The 18,556-nt window shown below is 38.0% G+C and overlaps 1 protein-coding gene across 2 annotated transcripts in view; it reads left to right on the top strand.

Annotated features, from left to right (window-relative positions):
• ITPR2 (inositol 1,4,5-trisphosphate receptor type 2) overlaps nt 1-18,556 on the top strand; it is a 485,618-nt gene that overhangs the window by 203,006 nt on the left and 264,056 nt on the right. For both annotated transcript variants that reach the window (XM_042946117.1, XM_042946116.1), the window contains exons 27-31: nt 9,772-9,861; nt 9,979-10,104; nt 13,110-13,232; nt 13,862-14,062; nt 15,925-16,176. In XM_042946117.1, coding sequence (XP_042802051.1) covers nt 9,772-9,861; nt 9,979-10,104; nt 13,110-13,232; nt 13,862-14,062; nt 15,925-16,176 — 792 coding nt within the window. The remainder of the gene's footprint in view (nt 1-9,771; nt 9,862-9,978; nt 10,105-13,109; nt 13,233-13,861; nt 14,063-15,924; nt 16,177-18,556) is intronic.

Here is an 18,556-nt window from a genome sequence, read left to right as displayed (position 1 = left end):
CTAAGGATTCCTGGTTTGAAGGCAGGGTCTCTAATCAGAACTCCTGTCTTCCTTGGGATTCAGGCTTTGTTTGCTTTCCATTGTGTGAGTGAGACATATTTAAACTCAGTCTCCAGGTTATAAGATATGGACAGATGCCCTGAGGGCCAGTCCTGTTTGAATCCAGTGGTTAACTACTGCTTGGAAATTTTGATGAATTTTTATGTTTTCTGGCCTCTATTTACTTCCTTTTTTAAATTTTTACTAAAAAAGGATTTTTTTTTCCAAAATGGGATATTTAAAAGGTTTTATCTATCACTTTTAGATGTTGTACTTGGAGGGGTTTCTCCACACTTCTACTTTGTCATATTGGACAGTTCTTAAGTTTTCTTTAAACTCTTCAAACTCTTCTTTATTTTGAGCCCATGAATTTGTCCTTTTAATATCTGTTTACTGATGTAGGTTTGAGGCAATGTGGACCATATCTGAACTGTCTCTGTTGGATTACTGTTGTGCCTCTCTAGAGCAAAATCCTTCTTTTGAACATTCTGCTTAAAGTGTAATTTCAATTTCTTCCCCATCATGCCTATGTAAGCCTTTGTACACACCTAAACTTCTCATTTCCCTCCTTGAAATTCAATATCCGCAATCAGAACTAATGTTCAAGATATGGCTCTTGTCCTCAAAGAACGAACGTGTACCAAACAGTGTGACAAAATGCATGATTAAATACTGAACTGTGTTTGTAAAAATGAGGGAGGAGTCACCGTGGGCCTGAGGACTTGGAGAAAGCTACACTCTTTTGAAGGGTTGGGAACACTTAATTAGCTAATAGATTAAAGAATAGTAGCAAGAGAAGCAGAGTTCAACAGGAATAAGTGGTCTGTATTTGAAGTGTCTGGAAACCGGGAGCCTCTGAAACTTCTTGGGTTCGGAGGTGAGTATACTATCTTGGAAAGTTTAGTCTGGCAGAACAAGAGACTAAAGGTGGGGACCAAGTAGGAGCCTCTTGCTTACATTGAGGTGTGAGGTTATACAGGTATGAACTAGGGCAGCAGGGGTAGAAATATATATACATAGGTGGGTAGATTGCAAAGACAGGAGAGTTTTGCATTTATAATAGCCTAATACAAGGAGAAAAAAGTGAGAAACTACAAAGTTACTAACATACACAGCCAAATAAGCTATGCTTTGCAATGAACCAACTGCCAAAGCTCGTGACAATTTATTGTCAACAGGGTGAAATATGTCACAATATCAATGGAAACAGCCAGTAGCAGGCAGCATGCACTCTAGCAGGCCAAAACAGATAATAATCCTTTGTTGTTCAGTAAATCTTTACAAAGGGTCTAAACACAGAATGATTAGCATTGTTTTAAAATGGCTCATAAGGGTCTTTGTGCCTGCTTAGATATCAGAAGACCAGATAACATTAATGTGATTCTTTATTTTTAAATGTGGTTCTTCATCTTAGTAATAAAACATGTTTCTTATAACATAACATGAAAGGTTTTTTTTTTCTTAATGGTAAGACACCTTTACCTTGGGCAAGAAATGTGAATTGACAATCCATCTACTAATACTAACAAATCTCAGCATATGATCCCAAACTCTCCTATTATTGTAGTTGATTCTCTTATAAATAGGGCAGAGGATGGGGTGGATTTGGTCGTTAGCAGCTATGAGTTTTATTACCTGTTGTATGTTATAGTTTCTTTTATTAAACTTATTTTCCAGGGCATTAGAAGACTATACTCTCCTTGTTGAAAGATTAAAGGCTAGAATAGAACAAGATGCCAAATATCAGTAGTATTACTAATTCATCACATTCAAATATGTGTCGAATTCTAAACATAGGAAAGAGGGATTAATTCAGAAAAACATATTCAAAGGGGTTAAGTCAGGATTGCCCTTCACATCCATGCATTCTAGATTTATATCTGCCCATTTAATTTCATAATTTTCTATTCTTTTAATGGATGTGTAATGTAAAGAACAGAATTAACTGAAAAATATCCTTGGATTTCCAAACAACAAGCTGGCTGGACTGTTTTGGAGGTCAGAGTAGGGAGTGTGGGAGGCAGTGTCTTCTCTTTTGAGTGTCTGCACCCAGTTCAGCTTCTGATGGGCAGAACTATGGCTCCGGTCCTCAGCCAGAACCGTCCAATTTCTATGGACTCCTAGGTGGTGTTCCTGATACATTCCTATAAACAGTGGGCGCCTAAATCCAGACAGCCTAGTGCCCAAGACGTTAGTGTGCACCTTCATTGGTAGATTTGCTCTTACACTTGCCCCATAAGAAGTTACTACAAGGTGGAGTAGGAGCAGTTGCTCAGAAATCTAGACCCATGCTGCTGTTTGGCATAGTACCCAGCCCCTACGTGGGGTGATGGAAGGATGGGGGACACGTGCCTTTCTTGCTGACACTTAGCTTGTGCTTTCCCCCTTGCCCAATGAAACTATTCTTTCTCTATGCTAAGGGATGCTATGGAGTCACCCTGGGCATGTGGTAATCACAGAGGAGTCCACGTGGTGTGAGAGATGTTATTCCTCACTTTATCTCTATGATTATTTTAAACATAAGTCCTTGAAGATTTTGCATTTCACTGGGAATGATACACACTCATTATTAAGGATTTTTGTTCTCTTAGCATCAGCTTTCCTCATAGGTATTTGAATTTTCATTTGCAGATTTATCTTAGTGAGAGAATGAATTTAAATCTTTCCTGTCTTCTCTCCTTCCTTTTTTTCCCTTCCCTCCATTGTTTTTTCTCTATTTCTCTCTGGGCACACCTTTCTCGTCTCATGGTTTTTCTATTACCTCCATATGCTATTATTCTTTAAAAGCAAAAACTGGTTTCCATTCTTTGCCTACTGCTTCTGATCTTTTTTCTCTGATAAGCAAGAAGGCAAGGAGGCAGATCCCTCTAGAAGGATATCTTGAAAGAAAATTGTGCTTTTCCAAGTGTTAGTACTTTGATTCTGCACAGCAGGAAAATAGTTCTACATAAACTTTGTTTCTTCAACAAAACTTCTGATTGACTAACTCTTGACAAAAGCAACGGGTACAATTTCTAACCTTCATGACTTGGTACAGATGGAGTCCATGTGCTTTAGACAGAACCTTCCTACATGTCCTGCCCAATGAAGGACACTGTGACATTTGCATTAAGAACTTTTGTCCATTGATTTCGGGGCATGCTTTCCTGAATTTTCCTTTTCTGGAATTTGTTTTCTTATCTCCATTTTTTAAATTTTGCCACCGACCTTGTTGTATATTTATTTCATTTGTTTATATAACATTACATATCCTGTCTTTGCCTCTGAGCAAATGCTACTGAAGGTGATTGCTTAGGTGAGTGCCACAAAAATAAGTCCTTTCACAAGATACCCATCTGAAAATGAATTTTTGGTTTTGAGCCAAATGCTACTTTTATACATCCTCATTCCATTTGGTTATAATGCAAATTCTTAAATGTAATGTTTACATCCCCTGAGTTTGTTTCTTTGAATTACTTCTACTATAAGAGTCTTTTCCCTTCTTGTCTTTTGGCCTACATTTAAAATTAATGCTGTTTTAGGATAAACTTAGTATTTCCCTTCTTGTTATAGAGAACAGTTCCTGTCTTGCTATTTTTTTTTTTCACTTTGCCATTTGTTCGCAATTTCATGTAAGTTGTCAGTGAGAATTCTAAGTTTTTATGTGGTTTCTTTTCCTCAGCAAGTAGCTTATAAGAATATGATAGAAGTTGATTCATTCACATTAGAGCAGATGTCATTGGACCAGGCACTAACGTTTCTGTAATGCTTGCTTGCTAAAGAGTGAGTCTAAAAGAAGGTGCTGATGGCTTTCCTTTACATTCTGTGTGTACATCCCCCTTCTCACAGCTACATCAGGGAGTGTTGTGATATGATTGTTTCTAGGGAAGCTTCTTTCACACAGCATCTCAGGCATCAGACACAGTCTCTAAGGACTCTATTATATTGCTGTTTTCATTTTCTGTACTGTGCTTTGTTATTCTGTGTCACCCTGTTGACAAAAGGGTTGCCTGTCCTTTCTATGTTTTATATCACTGGTGAGGATTATATTAAAAAGTATTATAGTATAAATACAGTATTGTAAAAAGTGTTATATATTGCTATACTGTAATGGGTTCCTGATGCATTTTTATGAAAACAACTATGAGTTTACATTGAAAAGACCTGTCATCCATTTATTCCGTTTTCCTAAATTCCCTCCAGTGCCCTCTAGTGGCACACCCTCTTTTGGTACCTTATTTATCAGAGATATAGATGGCCAAGGAGATTTGGGATGTTTTCTAGGACATCTGATTAAACATCATCAAATACTAATTAAAATGCTGTCAAATGAGTCCATATTGTATTTGTCTTGGGACAAAGGGAAAGGAAATGGGTTTGGGGTAAGGTTAGGAATATGTTTTTACCCTCTAGAAGGGAAAGTATTTGGATTTGAGTTGAAGGAAGTCTGAAGGGAAGTTATCTGCCAGTGATGGTGGACACCATCTCTTCTGCAAACTGTAGATCTTGGGCCAAGTCTTCAAGCAGCCTTACATGTCAACCAGAAGCAGAAACTGTCAACCATGACCCCATAATTGTCCAAATTAGCTTTACATCCAAGGTCAGATAAGTAGATCTAGGGTGATTTTAGGGATCTGCAACCCTCTAGAAGTCTTCCTAAATGACTGGTATATGACATTACTCTTAGATGGGAGGGAGAAAAATGCCATCCCACAGTGAGGTTATCATTCTGTTGTCTGAGGAAGGTGACATATATTATGAAGGGCTTTAAACTAAATTATAATAAAAAATATTGATTATTAGATTTTTTTCCCCATGCTTTGGAAGAATCTGGGAAGGGAGAAGGAAGGCATTTGACTTCTGAAGTTGGGAGGATGGTGACTGGTAAATGATGCCACTGATTCAGTTGAATAATGGTTACAGGAAGAGAAGGCTAGGGATACAGATGGTGAGCAGAATGCTTTGCAGTCTTGCTGACTTGACAACATTGCTGAGGAAGGACATCCTGTAACTTCACTGGGGTGGGAACAAAGAGAAGACATGCACTGAGCTATTTTAATAATGCAGCCGCAGATGCAGGCAGTTCTACATAGTAGGATTTGGAAGGTTGTTGTTGTTGTTGTTGTTGTTTTACAAGCATGATTGCCCTTGTGGAAATTAAGGAGCCAGATTCCCATTAACTGGTGCCAATATTTAACTCATCATATAGTTCATATAAAATTATTTCCCTTTATGATTTTTGCTATTGATATAAAAGCATTTCCTTGACTGATGCAAGATAAATTTTGGGGGTTAGCTCTATTCAGAACCAGTATTTGTTTAAGTATTCGCTCTTTGAGTGTCTGCCTAGAACCTTGCTCTCCATCCAATTTCTAGACTCTTCTAGAAATGTCTAGATCCTTCTAGACTATTCTTGCTATATTGTTTCTGAACCTACTGCTTTATGTTACAGTGTATGCTATGCAATTAAAAATCTACCTTCCTCTATAAAATCACTGAATTAAGCAGTTTCCCATATTCCATTAGAGGAAATAAATTCAAATTCTTCTAGATGATAGGAAATAATTATAGTAAAGTGCAAATACTTTTGGAGAGCCATTTTTATTTTTCATCACTGTTGCCAAAAGGGTAATTGGGGTATCTACTATGCGCATGGCTCTGTTCTTAGTGTTACGCATTTTTTTTTTCTGAGCCTACTCAGCTTTGGGGCTCTGCATAAGTTACATTTCTACCTTTTGTAGCTTACTAATATTTTGTTTACTAGAATGAAGGCAGGGATTTGTAGAGTTGGCCACTAACCTAAGATCAAAGTTATATAGGATTTAAAATGTATAATCAATTTCTGCCCTTTCTGGAGGAAAACTTTTGGAATACCTTGACTTAGAGCATTTTGGCATCAAAATTAAAAAACTCAAATGTGACTGTAATTATACAATTTCCATGTTTTTTAAATCCCCCTGATCTGCTTTGGAATCATCCAGATGTTCTCTGGGTTAATATTTTTGTTCCATTTAATTACACTGAATTATTTTCTGAAATTAAAAGGGGTTGATTTTGAATTCTCTAGTGCTGCCTCCTTTTGTTGACTGCTGGCAATTTTAAATTAAAATAATTATTCTTCATAATTCCCATACTTAGGGAGTTTAGCATTGTCCGTGTCTTTCCCCAGGCTGAACTAAAGAGCATAGATTTGTAATGTAGTACATTTTGCCTGAGATTACTTTTCTTAAAACAAGACAGCTGCTTTTCCTTCAGGTCATTGTTTGAAAAAATAGACTTAAATATACCTGCCAAAGCTTTGCCAGTATTTTCAACTGATTTTTTTTTTTTTTATAAAGGTGACATATATCAGAAAGATCTCCTTTCCACCCTAGGAGATTTGTCATTCTTTACTCTTGTAATATCTTAATCCTAGTTTGTAGTACAAACTTGGTTGTCTTTAATTTTCTTCTCTTCCAGAAAAAAAAGAACATGGCCTTTTAAAAATTCAACCTCCACGTTTAAGAGACAAAAGAAATTTAATTATATTTCTAGCTTTCACAATTTCAATTTCTCATCAATACTTTTTGCTATCAAATAGAAACTCTGTCTCATTCTCTGACCTCCTGTCTTTTTCAATCTAAATGGTTTCCATTCATATCAGCAGTTGGGCTCCTTCCCTCTTCTGCACTGGCTTCACTTACATATATAGCTTGACACTTCCTCCTACAACTTTTTAGGATTTGCTTAGTGACGTCTTGTAGACAGTCTCTCTCGCATTCTTTTTTCTCTTTTATTTACCTGTGGTGGAGGTTGGACTGCTTTCCTTTCCCTCCTAGCACCTATCTATTCGAGGATAGATAGATGGGTGATACCATCCTACAATCCAACAGCAACCTTGTGAATGCTTCTGTTCCCTATCCGTTACTTTCTGCAATTATAATACTATTGAGTGAAAGAGATAAGGTGGTCAGAAAGGTAGAAAGTAATCTTGAAGAATATCGTGGCATGATAAAGAAAAGAGAGTGGGGTTTAAAGAAAATGGTAGTGAACTACAGAATCAAATGCTAAAGAAAGTTTTGGTAATTATGAGTCATTGGCACACAAAGCAATTTTAGTACAGTGTGGTAGAGAGTATTCTTTTCTTTTAAAAAAATTTTTTTTAAGTTTATTTATTTATTTAGAGAGAGAGCAAGCAGGAGAGGGGCAGAGAGAGATGGAGAGAAAGAGAATTCCAAGCAGGCCCCACACCATCAGCATGGAGCCTGATGTGGGGCTTGAACCCCTGAACCGTGAGATGGTGACCTGAGCCGAAACCAAGAGTCTGGAGCTTAATGGACTGAGCTACCCAGGCGTCCCTTATTTTGGAAATGTAGTAGGGGCCATAATCTGAGATGCATGACTTCTTCCAAGGTTGGGCATATCACTTAAAAATGGTAGTTTAGCCTCAACTTAGCCATATTTTTAAAGAGGTGAGAATGAATCAGTAGAGAGTAGAAACTGCTCACGCACAGGAAACAGAAATGAAGCAGGGAGAGGAGGCAGGGGAGATGGAATTTTTAAAAGCCATGCATGAGAAGTTTTGTTTTGTTTTGTTTTTTCCTCTGAGACCCAGCAGGGAAGGTAGGTTTGTAGATGGTACTGGAATTTGCAGATGGAAAAGAGGAGATGTTCATAGCCTCTGTAAAATGGTGAGAGAGGTTATTTACTAAGGTTGGCATTCAGATTGGGAACCTCCATCTTGGGCAATATTTGCCTGACAAAAGCAAAGGTGAATACAAAGTTTACTAAGGCGTGGTAATGGGTCTGCACTGGTAGAGTCACTCCCCTACTTGAAGCCTTTCATCAAAATTCCTTTTTTTAAAATGTTTATTTATTTTTGAGAGAGAGAGAGAGAGAGAGAGAGCGAGCGAGTGTGGGGGAGGGGCAGAGAGAGAGGGAGACACAGAATCCAAAGCAGGCTCCAGTTTCTGAGCTGACAGCACAGTGCCTGATGTAGGGCTCGAACCCAGGAACCATGAAATCATGGCCTGAGCTGAAGTTGGATGCTTAACCAACTGAGCCACCCAGGCACCCCATCATCAGAATTCTTTGACCAGCACACAAAGGTTTGTCTGTTTGTTTGTTTCTTTTCTTTCTTGGTTTGCATTAATTTTGTGATTTGTCATGGAGACGGCTTTGGACAACAGCTGGAGACAAATGAAATTACATTGGCTGGCTTTGCATATGTTTGTCACTTCTTTTCCCTGGGTTTAGATTGGGGGTCCCCTCTAACTGTGAGAACCCAACACCATCAATATAGTCAGGAGTTCAATGTGTTGTTTGACACAAGTTGGATGTGACATTCATCCCAGTGCCATTTTGTATGTGTTGTAAATCAGGAAGGTAATCAGGCGCCACTCTACTAATTGGTTCTCTACAGGATGCACGGACAGTTCTTGCCTTTCTCTATACACTATTCTGTGTGTTCTTTCTGCAGAGCCCTTTGGCTGCAGTGACCTCTTCACTTAACAAGTGCTCCTCTACCTCCACACATCTCTCATACTTAAATAAATTTCATCTTTCAAGACCTTGGCTTCAACTTGACCTCCTTCATAAAGCTGTCTAAAACTATAGTTTTTCTCCCTTTCCCTCTCTGAATAGTGAATTCTGCTCAGTTCAAATCTTTATTTTCATGTTTTCCCAGTTTTCCTAATTAGACTGTACTGTTCATGTGGGAAGGACCACATATTCTATTTCTTTTCGATCTGTTCATTTTGTCTGTTACCAGGCATGTGTGAAGTCTTAATAAATGTTCACTTATTAAATTATTTGTGACATATTTTATTTTTATTTAATGATTACGAGAGTTGATATTTAAAATATGTCACTCCCTGGGGCGCCTGCGTGGCTCAGTCGGTTGGGCATCCGACTTCGGCTCAGGTCATGATCTCGTGGTTCGTGAGTTCGAGCCCCGCGTTGGGCTCTGTGCTGACAGCTCAGGGCCTGGAGCCTACTTCGAATTCTGTGTCTCCCTCTCTCTGACCCTCCCCCGTTCATTCTCTGTCTCTCTCTGTCTCAAAAATAAATAAATGTTAAAAAAAATTAAAAAAAAAAATAAAATATGTCACTCCCTATCTTTGTGTTTTTATTGTACTGCTACAAATAATTGTTGTCACAATGAAGTATTTTGGTGTTTTGGGACCTCTTAGGAAACTTTATTAATTTACTACTTTAGAATATTATTTTTAATTTAAATTTTCTTTTCTTTTCTTCATTTTCATGGTTTTTTACATGCTTTGCTGGCCCCAAGTCATGACTCTTAAGGATGTCATGGTAACCTGGCAGGGAATTCTTGGGTTAAAGTGTTCTTTCCTTCCATTCCTGCAGTGTTTTTTCAGCTGTTATGATATGATTCTTCACTCTTTTTTTCCCTGTAGTTTATCCCTGATGATGAAATTACACATTTTATGCCCTGGATTTTTACTATTCTTTCTCCTATAGGCAATATAAAGCAATGATATATCTGATATGTTTAGCATAAGGAAATACACTGATAACGTTATGTGTATTATCTTTTCCTTTTTAACTTAATCCTTTAATTATCAGTAATACTGTTTATCTTGTAATTTGGTGACTATTTGGAAATAGTCATTTGCATGACTCTTTCAAACCAAGGAACTTTTTATGGGATAAAAAAGTACAAAGGAAACATTTAAGAACATTTTATAATATACTCATTATTTATTACAAAGTTATATATGGGATAAAAATGCATACTTGTGTTTGTTTTAGGAATCAAGCATTTTAAGTCCAGTGCAGGATGGAACAAGGAAACCTCAGATTGACAGCAATAGGGGTAATAACTACCGGATCGTGAAGGAGGTCAGCAGATGTCCACCATTTTTATATGGGCTTATGTTTGCATGGCAAATAATTTTTGCTTGTGTATCATATTTAATACTATATCTTTTATATTTAATGCTTTTCCTCTTTTTCAAGATTTTGATTAGACTAAGTAAACTCTGTGTACAGAATAAAAAGTGTCGGAATCAACATCAACGATTACTGAAAAATATGGGAGCCCATTCGGTGGTGTTGGATCTTCTGCAGATACCCTATGAAAAGGTTAGTTCTTAGTTACTTAAAATTTTTTTTTTAATTTTGATATGATCTGCTATCATATATAGCAAAGTTACAAGAATTTTTTTCCCTGAACTACTTGAAAGTAAGTTGCCGATCTGATCAGCCCTGAGCCCTTTAGCGTGTGCTTCCTACAGAAAGGACATTCTTCTTTCTACATAACCACACAACAACCTTCTAGGTCAGGAAAGACCATGACACTTTACTGCCACTTAAGCCTCAGTCACTGGTCACATTTTTCTCATCATCTGAAATGTGTCCTGTGTGACAAAAAGGTCCACTTGAGAAACAGGTGCTGTTTGGAGCTCCTATGACATTGACACTTTTGAAGACAGACCAGCTCTTTTGAAAACTGTTCCTTAATTTGGGCCAGCTAATGTTTCCTCATGATTAGATTCAGTTATGCATCTTTGGCAGGAACATAACAAGTGAGGCTACATTCTTCCCACCACTTCCTATCAGGAGGCACATGATTCTGATTTTGATCCCATTACTGATGGTGTTTACTTTGATCACTTGATTAAGGCGGTGTCTGCCAGGATTCTCCACTGTGAAGCACTCATTTTCCCTTGGTAATTAATAAGTATTTTTGTGGAGAGGCGCTCTGAAACTAAGCAAATACACCATTCTTCATCAAACTTTCAATTTATTTATTCACTTATTTATTTTGATCAGTATAAACTTGTGGATGCTCTTTATTCAGTAGGTTATTCTAGGCTTCTCTAATTATCTATTTGATTCTCAAATTGTCCCCAGTCTGCCCACTGGGACTCCTCTGAATTAGCTTCTCTGTCCTCTAACATGCCACATCATTCTTTGAATAGTTTCTTGCTTTTTGCACCTTAAAACGTTCCAAGGTCACCTTGCATTTTTCTTGTTCCAGCTCTGGAGTCGGCCATTTCTTTAAGTGGCCCTGCTTCTGTTTGGGGAAGTATGTGTTTAGAAGCAAAGTTCTGAAAATTAAGTGTACTTACTGCTTTTGGGGTTTTGTCCCTCTAGGCTCTCTAAATAGACAAATCCAGGGAACATACGTGTGTATTGAAACAGTTACCCATGTCAGTACTTTGTAATAGCTAATCTTCCATTACTGCTATTGCCTACTACTCCATGTGGACACCCTCCGCACCTCAGGCTCTGACAACCCCCCACGCCAGGGTGGATGCCCCTTTATCTCTCAAGCACCACCATGCCCTGCCAGGCCTTTCCTGGTGCATATGTTCTCCTGACTTGGACTTTCACTCCTTATGTAGGCTTGCTCCCCTATTCAGCTTACTTTTTAACAGGTAAGCTTATAAATCCTATCATTCCTTGGGTGGCATAATTCATTCAATGCATAGAATGCAATACAAGATTTATTGAAAGGCAACAAAAGGTATTAAATCCTCAGCATTTATTATCCAAATTATTTCATCTTTGATATTGTAACGTGGGCATTGGACATGTCATCAAGTCCCTTTTTCTAATAACATATCTGTAGCATTCAGTATTTTACTACTATGTTATGTTTATAGATTGATTTGTTCAGTTTTAAGAGCTGCCTTGTTCAGAAACATAAAAAGAATAAGATGAGAGTTTCAAAGAAATGTCAGATACGGTAGTTCTGGCCCTGGTGTTCTATACTGGCCAGCTTTTCAGTGGGAATTGGGTATTCCTGTGGCTGAAGTCTCTTTGATGCCTTTCATCTATCCCTGGATTACACAAGTGAAGGAAAGTGTTAGTAGATTTTGAATTAAAATTTTCTATTTTCAGTTAGGAATGAAGTTTTTTTGTTTTATTTATTCTCCAGTTAAGTATGAGGAAATGGGTCTATTAATGATCATAGGCTGTTTAGTTAGTTATAGATAGCATAAACTATAGACTCTTAGATTAGGAAAAACAGAAAACATTAAATTATTTATTAAAACTACTACTGAAAATATGAGTACATTATGTTCTCTGACACTGCCTACATGACAGATCGGATAATCAACTACCCAGAAAAAACTTAGGTGGTTCCAGTGATATTGTTGAAGACCACTTTTGAGAAGAGAACTTTGTATTCTTTGTGAATTTCGAGACTTCATTTCTTATTGAGATTTCTATAAGTGAATGATAGTGTCGTGGGACTTTGGAAAATGACAGTAAATAAGGAAAAGAACTTATGAGTACATGTGTTAAGATAGAGGGGGACCCAAAAAAGACTGGGGAAGGGAGGGGGTCAGAGAGCAAAGAGGAACAGGAAAACAAAGAGATGGAAATAAGAGACAAAGTACATAGAAGGTGAGGGCAGAGAGCAGGGGAGGGGGAAGTAGAGTTGAGATGAGGTCAGAAATATATATAAAGAGAAATTTATGGGTGGGAATGGAGGAAAAGTGAGTGGAGAGAAGAAAGAGACTAGGGACAAGGCAAGAGGATGAGAGATGACAGATGCTGGGAAAAACAGTAGGAAGGGAAGAGTTTGGGAAGGAGAAGAATCTAGAAGGTGGGAAAGAGGAGGAAGCAAGAAAAAGGAATATCCAGATACATGGAAGTACTGGGAAAGAGAGCAAGTCCAAGAGAAGGGAGGGGTAAGAGGGATTTGGGGTAAAGCAGAGAGGAGGGAACAGAGAGGTCCAGGGGACAGAGAGAAAGGAAGGCAGGACAGGTGAGCTGTGGGCACAGAGGCAGGGGAGGAAGATGAAGCTGTAGGCAGACTTGGGTGAAGGTAGTGAACAAGCAGGAAGGCTGGGGACCAACAAAAACAAAGAGGGGCTGAGAGTGTGGAGCAGAACAGGTAATAGAAGGAGAAATAAAGAGGAGGTAAGAAACATCTAGAAGATGGTGGAGGTGGGGGATGGTAACAGTGAGGTAACCTGGAGAGGTGTAGAAACAGCAAGAGCACAGAGGAGGGGGAGCATAGAACAGTGGCAGAGAGGAAAAAGAATACATGTGGGAAAGAAGGTTCTTTTTCATAATATTTGGTATTATGGTATGTTTGTTTCTTCATATCATTGCTACTCTCTCGCTTACAGAATGACGAAAAGATGAATGAAGTGATGCATCTGGCCCACACATTCCTGCAGAATTTCTGTCGGGGAAATCCACAGAACCAAGTTCTCCTTCACAAACATCTCAATTTGTTTTTAACTCCTGGTGTAAGTATTTTAGTGACTTCTAATATTTATAGAAAAGTTCCATCAAATTTGTTTTAGCAGCATTGATGAATGGAATTTTATTAGCCTTTGCCACCTTATTTTTTCCTCATAGAGGTTCTCTCCCTAAAAGTGAATATGTTTTATTTCCATTAAGGAAACATTTACAGACACTTGAAATATTACATGAATTTTACCTGAAAGTGACAACTTCCTTTATATGTATATAGTTTAATGTTAGGGAAAAAATATGGTAGAACAAAGATCTAACTGAAATGCCCTGAGTGAGATAAATATGGAAAACTCAAAGGTAGAGTTAACTCTGTAAAATGCGTGTTGGCGGATCCTGGGGAAGAGCTAACTTTGAGTAATAATTAATCTCAAGAATACCATTGCCAACATGCTGACCTTTATGACAATCAACTCCTTCTTCCAACTAAATTCCTTTGTGAGCTCAGTTTTCTTTTAATGGTGAATGATCTCACTGCATTTCGTAGAAGACTTGCACAGGAAACCCACTATGGCTTTGCATAAAGTAGAAAACTGATCACAAGCAGGGAAATTAGCCTAAGTAGAGTAAAATAGAAAATTGATCGTGTCAGAATTACAAGGGCACATTCCTCTCTGGTTAGCTCCTTGAAGCAGAAACCATGCGGCACATCTTCATGAACAATTACCATCTCTGCAATGAGATCAGCGAGAGGGTAGTACAACACTTTGTGCACTGCATTGAGACACATGGCCGCCACGTGGAGTACCTGAGGTTTTTGCAAACGATTGTAAAAGCAGATGGCAAATATGTGAAGAAATGCCAGGATATGGTAATGACAGAGGTATGTTCTCAGTTTGCATTTTAAGCAGCTTCCCAGAAATAATGGGGTCAAGTAGGTGTTTTCTGTGAATGTATAGTGTAGAAAACCCCCCACAATAAAGGTTTGGAAAGCAATTGAATCCTGACGACTTCAGCAACAAATATATTTTGTTTAGATCTAGTGAAGGAACATAATGTATGTTGATTTTATAACTTTCCAAGAGTTTATTTTTCTTTTTGATCCTTAATGAATTTATGTATTTTAAATGGCAAAATTGTATGAAATGTTATAATTTAGAAGGGAAGCGATACATTTTATATTTAAAATTTTTTCAGTATGTAACAACAATGGTTTAAACTTTGCTTTCCCACTGCCTTTTGATACTCTGTTCCTCAAATATAGAGTGGATATTCTCTGCTACCATTTGTAGAAAGGTTTGAAGGGAATTAAATTAATTAATAGAAATTATCCATTGGTGATTTATTATAGGTAGAACCGTAGGTATTTAGAGTAAGTTGAAAACTTAAGAAACTCAAATTGTTGAAGTACCTCATTTATTTTGCCCTCTTCATTGTGATGTTTGACATTGAGTGAGGTTTATGCAATGAATAAGTTACTCACCAGGAACCAAGTGGTACTTTGGAGAAATTGAGCCCATTTGGGTAAATCATTTCTCTGTGACCTAATGGTTCTCTAAAGGCCTATATGGATTAAGGCTGCTTTCAACCATGGCGACTAAACAGTCACGTAATAGATTATATTGATATGAGGGGATTTTCATAATTCTATACTTTAAACTTGGGAATGGGGGAAGACTTCTATATTGACACGATGTGATCCCTCCTGCCCCATAGAAATCTTAAAATTAATTCAGCCTAAAGCCTTGAATTTTTTAATATTTATTTATTTATTTTGAGAGGGGGTGGGGGGAAGGGGCAGAGAGAGAGAGAGGGAGACCCCAATCCAAAGCAGGCTCCAGGCTCTGAGCTGTCAGCACAGAGCCTGATGTGGGGCTCAAACCTGTGAACCATGACATCATGACCTGAGCTGAAGTTGGACGCTTAACTGAGTGAGCCACCCAGGTTCCCCTCTCTCTCTTTTTTTAAGTGTTCTTTTTCTCTCATCTCCACTTTTACCTCCATTCCCTATTGCTGCCCATGACACATGGAACTTCCAGATTCTTGTTGAGCTGCATTTGGCTCAAAGTACTTGCTTTTTGTTTGTTTGTTTGTTTATTTTTGAGCAAGAGAAAGAGTGCGAGTGGGGGAGGGGCAGACAGAGAGGGAGACACAGAATCAGAAGCAGGCCTCACTCAGGCTCTGAGCTGTCAGCGCAGAGTCTGATGCGGGGCTCTAACCCACGAACTGTGAGATCATGAACTGAGCCGAAGTCAGATGCTTAACAAATTGAGCCACCCAGGTGCCCCAAGATACTTGCCTTTTTATTCTGTCACTATTGAAGGGAGTGGAGATATTTTATTCTGTTTTAGTAAGATTAGACTTATGAGATTTCTCATGTCTTTGGCAACGGCATCTTCTATTTGAAGTAGAGGAAAGTAAGTTTATTCAAATATTTTGCAGGTTTAATTTCAGGGGGTAACTCACTGGTGAGTGATTAACTATCATCCATGTCACTTAATTCTTGTCCCTATCCATCCTCCCCATATCTCCCTGGCTGGTTTTGATAGTATTCATAAATAATCACTTGGCGCATGACCAGAATCTTTTTACTACTCTGTCTTGGTATAGTTATGCTTTTGCAACATTATTTGTGTTTTTACAAAGCGATGCATGTATTTCCAGATAGACCAAGCCTTTAGAAATAACTGCACAGATGAACATTCGATTTGGACTGCTATGTAGATTCTCTTATTATCGTTTCAGTTGATAAATGGGGGTGAAGATGTGCTGATATTTTACAATGATAGAGCCTCATTTCCCATCCTTCTCCATATGATGTGTTCAGAGAGAGACCGAGGGGATGAGAGTGGCCCCTTAGCTTACCACATCACGCTGGTGGAGCTGCTGGCAGCATGTACAGAGGGGAAAAATGTCTACACTGAAATCAAGTGCAATTCCCTTCTGCCCTTGGACGACATAGTAAGGGTGGTGACCCATGATGACTGCATCCCTGAGGTAAGCCTGGCAAAAGCTTAGCAGCCATGGAATTGTTATTAATATAAAGTCCATAAGTGCCGAAGTCCCCATACTATTTATAACGAGATGACGTATTTAGTCAAGAAATTGTACTCAGCTATGTAATTAGAAAAACTTAAAAGGGCATAACAAGTTTACTTTTTCAGTTCCACAAGAAGCTATGAAAGATGATCCATTTTTCAAAGTAGAGACACTGTTGGTTTACTGGGAGCTACTATAAGTCTCTTAAATTCTAAGTATGTCAAGATGGTAAAACAGATTTACTTGTAACCTGTGGTATGTTCTTGAGAATGTAAAAAATGCTCCATAAATAATTCACGGTCATCAATAGGAGAGGCCAGGATGGGCAGCAGTATCATCGATTAGACTCTGTAGGTTTACCTTGCTTTACGGAATAAATGCATTCATGGAAATATGGACATGCATTTTGCTTTATTCACACATCTGTTTTTTGCTCTCTGTCCTTCTTTGGCTGATAATAGGGGAAAAAAAACTTGTTAAAAACTGGTTGTCTGCCAACAGGATTAATGAGGCTTCCAGGAATGTATATTGCAATAATTTCTTTTTTTTTTTCTACTGTTGTATTGCTGCAAAGTTCATTAATGTGTGATGCATTGAATATAAGTCCAAACATTTTTTTTTAAAGAATCAGGTTGTAGCAAAAAGTTTATGAAGAAAAATAACAGTGCCCTGCTCGTCCCATCCACCTTTCTTCCTTCCTTTTTCAAATCTTCCCTCCCGTCCTTCCAATCAGTTTTACTTTTTATTTTTAATTTATTTTTTAAATTTACATCCAAGTTAGTAAGCATATAATGCATCAATGATTTCAGGAGTAGATTCCTTAATGCCCCTTACCCATTTAGCCCATCCCCCGCCCCGACAACCCCTCCAGTAACCCTCTGTTCTTCATATTTAAGAGTCTCTTATGTTTTGTCCCCCTCCCTGTTTTTATATTATTTTTGCTTCTCTTCCCTTGTGTTCATCTGTTCTGTATCTTAAAGTCCTCATATGAGTGAAATCATACTATATTTGTCTTTCTCTGACTGACTAATTTCACTTAGCATAATACCCTCTAGTTCCATCCACATAGTTGCAAATAGCAAGATTTCATTCTTTTTGATTGCCGAGTAATACTCCATTGTATATATACATACCACTCCTTCGTTATCCATTCATCCATCGATGGGCATTTGGTCTCTTTCCATACTTTGGCTATTGTTGATAGTGCTGCTCTAAACATTGGGGTGCATGTGTCCCTTCGAAATAGCATCCCTGTCTCCTTTAGTAAATCCAAACATTTTAAGTTAGAGTGACTTAAGAATGTGTTAGATTAACTTCCCTACTTCCAACTAGTGCTATGTAGTGATGAACTTAAAAATATATTTTTGTGAAATTTTGTGGAATTATTGACACTTCATATGACAGGTACTTCATGCTTTGATTAGTTTGAAAGAAGATGGCAAAGAAAGGAAGCATAGTGTAGTGCTTAAATTCATGGGTTCTGTCTTTATTTGAGGCCTGAAGCTCACTGTGCTTCTTCCCACATGCAGTTCTTTCTGACCACACCACTCCGACCTCTTATATTCACCTACCTTGCTCCTCTTCATCCTTCTTGATTCAAGCATTACTTCTTTAAGGAACACTTCCCTGGCCTCCCATAGTAGATAGAGTCTATACGAGTCTACAATTTGAAATTTGGCCTTTGGATTTTGTTAACACATGTCTATAGCCTTCACATCCTTTCTCAAGATTATAAGCTTGATGAGAATAGCAACTAGGTTGTTTCTATTTACCATTATATTGTCTGAACCTAAGTCTATACTTAATAAATATGTTGTGAGGGGCATCTGTGTGGCTCAGTTGGTTGAGTGTCCAACTCTTGACTTCGGCTCAGGTCATGATCTCACGGTTTGTGAGATGGAGTCTTGTGAAGGGCTCAGTGCTGACAGTACAGAGCCTGCTTGAGATTCCCTTCCTCTATGCCCCTCCCCAGATCATTTTCTCTCTCAAAGTAAATAAATAAACATTTAAAAAATATATGTTTTGAGTGAATGAATGAATGAATGAGTCAGAATCCTGGATCCGTTACTTCTAGCTGTGTGACTGATTCCAACAGGTTACTTAACCTTTCTGATCTTCAATTTCCACAACTTTATTTTATTTTGTTTTGTTTATTTTACTTATGTAAGTAATCTCTGCACCCAGCATGGGGCTTGAATTCATGACCTGAGATCAAGAGTCGCATGCTCTTCTGACTGAGCCAGCTAGGTGCCCCAATTTCCACAATTTTTAAGTGAAACAAGGATAGTATATATCTGAGAGGATTGTTGGAGGATTAAATTAAGTAAGATATTACTTA

Source organism: Panthera leo, chromosome B4 (assembly GCF_018350215.1).
Source record: "Panthera leo isolate Ple1 chromosome B4, P.leo_Ple1_pat1.1, whole genome shotgun sequence".
Taxonomy (NCBI): Eukaryota; Metazoa; Chordata; class Mammalia; order Carnivora; family Felidae; genus Panthera; species Panthera leo.
This window is presented reverse-complemented; position numbering and strand designations above follow the sequence as displayed.